This window comes from Dipodomys merriami, unplaced genomic scaffold, assembly GCF_024711535.1.
Source record: "Dipodomys merriami isolate MVZ:Mamm:240054 unplaced genomic scaffold, mDipMer1.0.p SCAF_50, whole genome shotgun sequence".
Lineage (NCBI taxonomy): Eukaryota > Metazoa > Chordata > Mammalia > Rodentia > Heteromyidae > Dipodomys > Dipodomys merriami.
In genome coordinates this window covers 6,802,998-6,812,500 of record NW_027206069.1, presented here as the reverse complement: position 1 = coordinate 6,812,500, position 9,503 = coordinate 6,802,998, and the positions used below count along the sequence as shown (strand labels likewise).

At 56.0% G+C, this 9,503-nt stretch overlaps 1 protein-coding gene across 3 annotated transcripts in view; it reads left to right on the top strand.

Annotated features, from left to right (window-relative positions):
* The window catches only part of CUNH14orf132 (chromosome unknown C14orf132 homolog), a 58,503-nt gene extending 50,682 nt beyond the window's left edge, over positions 1–7,821 (top strand). For all 3 annotated transcript variants that reach the window (XM_069997633.1, XM_069997634.1, XM_069997635.1), the window contains exon 2: positions 3,637–7,821. In XM_069997633.1, coding sequence (XP_069853734.1) covers positions 3,637–3,861 — 225 coding nt within the window. In that variant the 3' untranslated portion in view covers positions 3,862–7,821. The remainder of the gene's footprint in view (positions 1–3,636) is intronic.
* The last annotated feature ends 1,682 nt before the right edge of the window (positions 7,822–9,503 follow it).

Here is a 9,503-nt window from a genome sequence, read left to right as displayed (position 1 = left end):
GCAGAGCTCAGAGTACCTCGCAGGGGCCCCAGGGATGGCACCGTTTGCGCCGTGTGAGGCTGTGTGGCTGTGGACTGATGCCTCACCCACGCTGAGCGCTAAACCATCTGTACACGGGCTGCTGGAGGCTCCAAGCCCACAGTCGGTGGTGGTAGAAGCCAGTGTCTTCCTTTCCTTTTTTTGGTCGGTCATGAGGCTTGAACTCTGGGCCTGAGCACTGTCCCACAGCTCTTCAGCTCAAGGCGAGCTCTCTACCACTTGAGCCACAGCACCACTTCTGGTTTTCTGGTGGTTCATTGGCGATCAAGTCTCACAGACTTTAATGCCTGGGCTGGCTTTGAACCATGATCCTCCGATCTCAGCCTCCTGAGTAGCTGGGATGACAGGCACAAGCCACCGGTGCCCAGCTGTCTTCATTTTTATACCTGAAGATGGCACGTGTTTCAGAGGATTTCCATGCCCAGGGATGAACAAGTGCAGTATTTTCCTTCCAGTGAGCAGCAGGAAAGGGATCCCAAGCTCTCTCCTGGCAGGCCAGGCTGGTGGTGTCTGGCGATCTATCACATGTGTGTGTGTGGGGGGTGGGTGCGTGAGGGCTCTAGCGCACTGGGACGCGGGTCACACCCACTCAGCCCGGCAGGCTGGCAAAGCTGTAGCCCCAGCCTCCTCCATTGTCCTGAGCCCTGCTCTATTCATAACCTCCGGCTACCCTCCCCTGCCAGGCAGAGGCTCCATGGCGCCACCCAGGCTTCTGAGCCAGCTGGGCAGGCGGAAGCAACTGCCACTGAGCCAGCCTGGGCCAGCAAAGGTCAGCGGTGGAGGCCGGGGCCTCGGGGCCTGGACCACACAGTGAGCATTCCTGTCCCCAGGGCAAGCGCTCGCTCCGTTGTCAGTGCTGAGGCAGTGCGCTGGGTGGAGGCCAGGCGCCGGTGTTAACTCTTTCTGTGTTGTGCAGTTACTATGGCAACAGCTTCAGAGCAGGAGTGAACCTGCTTTTCCCTCTTAATTGTGCAATGTGCTCCAGCTTTCTAAAAATTACTCTTATTTCCCTGGGTCCTCTTGGAGACCCAGGCCTGCGGGTGGAGGGGCAGCCCTCCCGTCCTGCCTGCCGGAGCCCTGCCAGGACCCCGTGCATGGTGAGGCCTTGCTTTCTGGGGGAGTTGTTTATTGAAGATAGGGGTCTGGAGGACTTTCCTGCCTGGGCTGGCTTTGAACTGTGATCCTCCGATCTCAGCCACCTGAGTAGCTAGGATTACAGGCGTGAGCCACCAGCGCCCGGCAGCACCAGTGAATGAGGTGGCCCTGGCTGGTGCAGGGAGTGGAGAGAGAGCTGCTCTGGAGGTGTTCGCAGCACACAGCATGTGTGCACGCACGGTGTGTGTGTGTGTGCGTGCACATGTGTGTGAGCCTGGGCTGCGGAACTGTGTGCACAGGCACACATAACTTTGTGCCACCAGGCTCTGCCTGCTGACTGAACCTAATCGCCTCACTCTCTGAAGACGCTACAGTGTTTCTGTTTCGATTTTTATATTTTTAAGATTGTTTGCAGATGGTCCCCAGCTTGCAAGGGTTCTGGTTGCAATTTCTCAACTTTCCAGCAGCGTGAAAGCCAGGCAGGTTTAGTAGAATGTGGCTTTCCAGTTTGGAATTGGAGTGGTTTCCTGGGCTGATACCATCCTCTGGTGTGGAGAGCAGTCACAGCCCGATCTAACCCCCCACCCCGATGGCAGGCAGGGCACCCTGAGATTTAAGTGTGATGTGGGCTGAACTGAGTGTTCAGGGTCAGGGCAGAGGGAGAAAGTACACTTTCTGCAACAGCGTTTTCAACCTACGGTTGAACCCTGTGGTAATCGAGGTGGAATTACACTCTGTAATCTTGCTCTGCTCATCAGTAGGCTAAAACAGCAACGATTTCATTATCTCAACAGAATATGGGATCATGGATACAGGGCAGTACACGGGAAAGATACCACTGGGGGGATTTTCACCCTTGGAACCAGCCTGGTCTACACTCCCCCTAGTGGTCACTCTCTGTCACTACACCGTCCTTCTTCCCTCCTCAGGGCATAGCTATGTCCTTATGAATGAAAATGTCCAACTTTGGTGGGGGGGAGCGGAGAGGGGGACCCAGCCTATCAGAAGTTACTCTTCAGTGCTCAGGGAGCACTTGGCTCAGTAATGGTCATGCTTTACAAAGATGCCTCCATCAGCACAGGTCCAAGCGCACTCCTACCTCAAAGACAGATGCGTCTAGGGTCAAGAAGGCCGCAAGGTACTACTTACAAGTGCCCAGGCCCCAGGCAGACTCACCTGTCCCGCATAGTTAGCTGTGTGGCATGTGAGAGCGGAGGTTGTGCAACCGCTTCCTGTCCCTTCATTCTGGTCCTGTTCAAGAGAAGCATCCACCCTGGGCCAAACAGGCCCCAGAGTCTCCCAGGGCTCAGTGCTCCTCCCCTCTGCCTCTGGAGAGGGTCCCCTGAGCAGGGGAGGCCTCGCTGTGGAGTCTGGCTCACCCTCTCCCCTTGGGCCACCCAGCGCCTCAACCCCCCGCTAGTCTGAGCCTTTAAAAATCGAGACAGAAAGTTCTAGTCCCTGGAAACAAGCAAGCCAGAATGTTTATGGGCAGTGTGCAGAGTTTTTGAGTGGTGAGAATTCCAGTCATGCCCCTAGAAAGGGGGTTGGCTCTTTGCATGCACCAGAAACCAAAATATTTATACGTATATGAGAAGTGTGTACATGGGAGTCTATCTACACCGAGAGAAATGCATGCACAGCCAAGTAGATGCCCAGGCGTTATTTATAACAGGCTAAAGTGGACAGCCTTAATTTTCCAACTGTAGAGGAACCATTAAATCATGGTTTGTATTTATAGCAGAATACTAGATGGTTATTGAAAAGGGGATTCTGATGGGTTCTTTTGTTTTGTTTTGTTTTGTCGGTTATGGGTCTTGAACTCTGGGCCTGGGCGCTGTCCCTCAGTTCTTCAGCTCAAGGCCAACACTCTACCACTTGAGCCACAGTGCCACTTCCTCTGATGGGCTTTTTAATGCAAGGATAAAAAAAAAATCACATTTTAACATGTGTCTTTGTCTCTGTGTCTCTGTCTGTCTCTGTCTCTCTCTCCCCCTCTCTCAGAAAGGAGATTGGAAAGATCCCCAACTGTTAACCGTGGTTATATTGGGATTGTGGTTCTCACTTTTCACTCTGTCCTCTCATATCTTCTTGGTGTCCTATGCTGAGTATACATTGTCTTTTAGATTAGGAGAAGAATAAAGGCATTTGGTCTGAGCTGTGGCAGAAGGCCCTGCCTTGGGGTGGGGGGCGGGGTGAGGCCTGTAGGCCTTCACCCATCCCAATGCGCTGTCAGAAGTTCTTCCAAGCTGTGTGTGCAGACTGACACAGGAGAGATGGCGGCCAAAGGCTTCGGAATCCGCCTTTGATGGGCTCAGCTAAATGCACGGTGGTTTCCGTGTGTGGGCAGGTGGAGTCCTCGGTGGTGGGGGGGGGAGGTGGAGTCGTCAGTGGTGTTGGGGGGCAGGTAGAGTCCTCGGTGGTGGGGAGGGGGTCAGGTGGAGTCCTCAGTGGTGTTGGGGGGGTGTCCTCACAGCCCTGGTTGATTCTCTCTCCCTCCCGCAGCTCCCCATGATGGGAGGGGTGTTCATGGACTCCCCCAACGAGGAATTCAGCACCGAGTACTCCCTGTTCAACTCCTCCAGCAACGTCCACGCGGCCTCCAACGGCCACGGCCAGCTGGAGGAGCCACCCCGCTCCTCCAACGACGCCGTCCTGCTGTGGATTGCCATCATAGCCACGCTGGGGAACATCGTGGTGGTGGGCGTGGTCTACGCGTTCACCTTCTGAGGGGACGGCCACCGGCCATCGCAGGACGGCGTGTTTTCCACCGGGCTCGCCGTGGGCCGTGGCTGTCCGCGTGGCCCGGCCCTGCTGCTGGCCTCTGGCTCTAAACCAGCGGTGCTGAGCCCTGGAATGGCCTCCCCCTGGGGCAGCCACCAAGGATCTGGAATTTTCCCCAGACCGCATTCCCAGCTCTGGTCAAGCTGATTGAGAAGACATGGAAGTTGGGATCCCGGCCACATGGGGGACCAAGGCCCACATAGAACAGGATAGAGGGTCCTGGCTGGAGCAGCCAGTTAGGGTTGAGCTGTAGACAAGGCTTGGTGATTGCTTGTTGCAGTCAGTAATCACTTGTGGGACTTGTTCATGGTCTGGTCTGTGGCTCTGGGACTAAAGCTGTCATCAGAACTCAGAGTTTCCAACCTAGCCTTGGTTCTGGGCCTGTCCCTTGGTGTATGGATGGCTCCTGATCTCACTTACAAATGGCACTTGGTCACCTGACACCTGGCCCCGGACAGGACCCAGGGTGCCTGGAACCTAGAGGTGGGAGCTACTGGGACCATGGCGGGGTTTCTGGTTGGTTTTATCTACTAGATGGACTTGCTGATCCTTGAAGAAGAGAAGATGTCTTTTAAAAAATTAGAATTGCCACCAGGCATGGTGGCACATGCCTGTAATCCCAGCTACTTGGAAGGCAGCGATTAGGAGTGTCATGGTTGCTGGCTAGCTTGGCATGATGTTTGGAAGAGCCCATCTGAAGTGTGGTGGCGTCTGCCTGCCATCCTAGCTAATGTTGTCTTAGCATAAATAAGTGGATTGCAGTCCAGGTCAGCTTAAGCATAGACACAAAGCCCTATTCAAAAAGTAAAGCAAAGAGAGTAGGAGGTCAAGAGGTAGAGTACCTGTCTAGTTCAAACCCTACTGCCACCCAAAGGGGGTGGGGGAGAAGAATTACTACTCAAGTGAAGTTGCTGACTTTTCCTTCTCTGAGGACCTGTTTTAGAGATGAACAAGCCCCCCCCCTGCCTCGTGATTGGATGGATGGGGCAGAGGGGGCGTGATTGGCATGTGGTGCCAGGGCTGGCCAGTGGAGGGAGTTGCAACGGCCAGGTGTTTCCTAGGTCTCGATTCAGTGCTCTCTCCATCCCAGCTAAGATCACATGAGCACCTATGATCCTGTCCTCCTCCAGCCAGTTTCCTCCCCTCCTTACAACATGGTGGCTAGAGTCCTGGCAGGGAAGCTCCCCAGGAAAGGCCAGAAGGGTTGGGGGCAGCGGGGAGGAGCAAGGCTCTTCCTCAAGAAGAACTCTGCCCAGCACCTGCTGCATGAAGCTCCTGTGCAGACCAGAATGGGAGGATCTCGGGCCCGGGGCATCTTCTAGCTGACTCCGTACAACGTACAAAGGAAACGAAGAGAGAGGTGCAGCAGCTCCCTCCAGGGTGGAGCAGATAATTGCAAAAAACAAAAAAAACCCGGCAGCCGGCCACCGGTCTGAGGAGGCGTGTGTGTCCTTGTCCAGCGGAGGACATCTCAGCGGGCAGAGGCTGGCCTGGTCTCTGGGGGTTGCAGGACAAGATTACCAGGCCTCGGACAGCCTCCGCTCTTCCTGCCACCACACCACTGCGGCCACGTCCACCCACGGGCAGTGTAGCACATCTGCTGAGTCTCCACCTCAGCATCAGGGCTCTAGAGAGCATCGGATGGGAGCTTCCGTCCTCATGGGGAGCACTGAGGTCCCCAGAGTCCACAGAGAGCCATCGCCGGGCACCTGGCGGCTGTTTCACCAGGAGCCGGGATCATGTGCTCCACCCACGGCTGCCAGGCCCCTCCTGGCACCCTGGAGATGCCGAAGGGGTGTCCCCAGTGCCGTGGGGGAGAGCTGCGTTGCCAGGAGTTTAGCTGGGGCCCAAGCTTGTCGCTGAAGCCTACATTGTCTGTACTCACCTGGCCAGCCTGCCCTGTGAGCCCTGACCTGGTCACTCAGCGAGAGGGATGGGGAGGGGGTGGGTGATCTAGTACGGCGACCCCAGAAGTGTGGAGTCCGCAGCCCCGGCGGAGTCCAGGGAAGGGAATCTTCCTGAGATCCGTGTTGGAGAAATACTGGCCATGGAGGGAGGGGACAGCGACCCAGGAGCCACACGGACCACAGTGAGCAGAGAGGGGACACAGTTCTTCCCAGCATGAGAACCGTCTCCACCTGAAAGACAGGTGAATCTCCAGATGTGAGGTGACCACACCCACTCTGGCTTTTGAACCAGAGTCTCTGCAGACCTTAAAAGTGTGCCACACACGGGCCTCCGTGCAGGCCGAGACATGCCCAGGCTGGATGCTGCCTGGTAACCATGGCAACAGCCTTGCCCCACCCAGACAGCTCCAGCCCAACCCCCACACTGCCTCCTATTCTCTTTCCAGCTCTGCACCCCGAGGGGAAAGCTTCTGTCTCCTTTGCCCTGATCACCAACCAATCACAAATCCTATAGCTTATGCTGAGACCGTGTGTGTGTGTGTGTGTGTGTGTGTGTGTGTGTGTGTGTGTGTGTGTGCGCGTGTGTGTGTGTGTGCCTCAGCTTCTGGGGTACCCCAAAGTCCTCATTGTCCACTGAGCCTACCCCCTCTGTGTGGCAAGACAGGCCGGGTCCCCTGTGTCAGCTTCTCAAGGCCTGTGTCTCCGTGAGTCGGCATAGCACTGGCCGTTCTGGGGGTTCCAACAAGAATGGGAGCCAGGAGAGCACCCCCCATAGCATGCAGCCCCACCAGGGTGCTGCTTCTACACTGTAGGCTAGCGGTGCCCTCCTGTCCCCCCCGGGGACGTCGGGCAGTGTCACCGCTAGCTTGGGAGCCATGGTGGAGGCAGCCAGTGGCTGGAGGCCGGGGGTGCCCGTTAACTCCTACACTGCAGGACGGACCCACAGATGGAGCATTAACCAGCCCCCAAACGCTGCCGAGGGCAGGCCAGGGACTCCGTGAGCCTGAACTACCACGTCCAGACCTATGGAAACCCCCACTCTTGCTCCTGTGGGGGTCACTGAAGGAAATCAACTGAGCAATCGTTGATTCCAGAAAATTCCCTCTGAAGGCAAGTCAAATGAGTCTTAAGAAATTCACATGACTCTATTTCCATACTCTGGGGGCTTTTAAGGGGACCCCATCCTGGATGAGAGAAACCCCAGAAAGCAGAAGCTAAAACTGGGTGTATAATCCACAGTTTAATCCCACTTAACTCAGGAGGCAGAGGCAGGATCCTGAGTTCAAGACCAGCCTGGGCAAAGTTAGCAGAGAGACTGTTTCAAAAACAAGAGCTGGGTGCGTGGCCCGGGGGGGTAGAGAACACACTTAGCCTGTGTGAGGTTCTGGATTCAATCCCCAGAAGTAGAAATAAAAAAAGAAAAGAGAAAGTAGAGGCTGAACAAGTCACTTGCTAGTCCCATCAGCAACCTCTGTTTCTGGGACTCCGGAGACCAGCCTCCACCAGGGCCTCTGAGGAGCTCCCTTGGGAGAGAGCTTGGAAGTAGGGTACCCAGGAGGCAGGGGGAGACACAGCTACTGGGCCCCTCAGGGTCTGGTCTGAATTCTGGCTTTGTTCACGTGCTCAGCCCTATCCCCCCATCCAGATACTCTCTCTCCTCCTCAAACTTCAACCCCTCCTGCCTGCCCTGGTCTTCATGCCAGAGCACCTTGTGTCAGCATCTTACTCACCTTTTCCTAATCGACTTGTAAATGCCTGTGATTTACCTGACAAAAAGGAGTTTTCATTAGCCCTCTAGGCCCTTCTTCCCTGAGCATGTCTGGTTTTAGCCCTGTGGTCACTGAGAAGAGGCTTTGCCGTTCTGTAGGAGTTCAGTGTGCTCTTTGCTTAAACATGTCCCTCTCCAAGTTGTACAAGCGTAGTGGTGAGATCTCCCTTTGTTTGACTTATTACTGTCATGGCTGTATTTTCTATTATGATCATTAAAACAAGAAAGAAAGCTTTCTGTCTCTGATGCCTCGCTGTGCTTTATTGGAAGGAAACCTTCTGTCCACCTTTGGAAGCTTAGCTTCAGGGTCATCTTCTTGGTGGACCAATGGGGCAAGACAGGGCCCCTCCTCCCTTCACCTGCCCAGCCTTGGCTCACCCTCCCACCTGGAGCAAACCACAGGGCAGCTTTCCCTGCGGCCCGAGGCCCTGAAGAGCAAAGTCAGTCTTCTTCAGCTTTCCACCCCAGCACCTAGCACCATGCCTGGCTCCCAGCAAATGCCTACAGACACTCAGGGAGGAGGTGAATGAATGAATGAATGAGTGAGTGAGAGAATGAAACCACCCAGCAAATCTCCTGCATACGAGGAGCCTTCCTGTTGCTGTCTCTGCTCCACTATTGAAGCAACCACAGAGCTGCTCCCCGCCCAAGGCCACAGATCAGGTGGCCGGGCTGGCACCACGATTGGGAGTCAGGCCTGCACTGACCCTGGAGGAGGAGGCTTGAGCTCGCTGAGGTTGGCTTTGGCGTCTCAGACAAGGCTGGCACGAGCGGCCGGGGTGCGGCCTGGCGGACAGCCCTCTGGCTCCCCCCTCCCGGCCCCGGTTCACACCAGCGGTCTTTGGCCTGCCGTGGCTCCCTCGTCCAGTGCCAGGCCAGTGTGAGGGCCATGCCTGGGGACCGGGCCAGGCCGGGCGGCTGGAGGAAGCCTGTGCAAAGGAGCAGAGACGGGAAGGGAATGGATGGCAGAATGCGCTGAACGCTTCCTACACAGCACCAGGCCGGCGCCCGCCTGGCCTGCTGCTTAATCTCACTTGTGTTGCTTGCAGGAAAGGCCCCCAGGCCAGGCCTGTCTGAATAGGAATCATGCTCCTGACTAAGGCCAGCTTTCCACAGCCCCGCAGGAGCAGAGCAATCCAAGATGGAAAATCCCCAGGAGGGGACAGTGGGCAGCTGTGTGAACAGGCTGGCCTAGCCAGAATCCCCAGGGGACATCTGGCTCCTAGACCCCTCCCCTCCCCACAGGCCGCGGTGGGAGAGAAGGCAGCATCCCACCTGGAGGCCCAAGCCTGCAGAGCTCCTCATCCACCCCACACACGAGCTCACCCAGGCAGAAGTCGGCCCTGGGCATGGGGTGGGGAGTAGAGGTAGGGGAGTTGCAGAGGGGGCTTCGCCCTAGGTCACACACAGCTAAAGGAGCCGGGACCCTGTCTCTAGGAGTGAGCCACAGTGTGACAGGATGTGAGGAGACCAACACACTGAGGCCACCCCACATGCTGGCTGCTGCCCCCCAAACCACAACACACCCCGCCAAAGTCACCATTCTCCAGAGCACCTGCACAGCTCTTCAGCAACTGTTTACATACCATCCCGGTAAAGCCAAAACTCACATATAAAAGCTAGCAGGGAGGGGGTCCAAGTATAGCAAGTGCGGTATATATACACAATAGGACATTACATAGCCACTAAGAAATTAAATTAAAGCCCGGCGCTGGTGGCTCATGCCTATAAACCTAGCTACTCAGGAGGCTGAGTAGGATCACAGTTCAACGCTAGCCCAGGCAGGAAAGTCTGTGAGACTCTTCTCTCCAATAAACCACTAGAAATCCAGAAGTGGCACTGTGGCTCAAGTGGTAGAGCGCTCACCTTGAGCTGAAGAGCTGAGGGACAGAGCCCAAGCCCAGAGTTCAAGC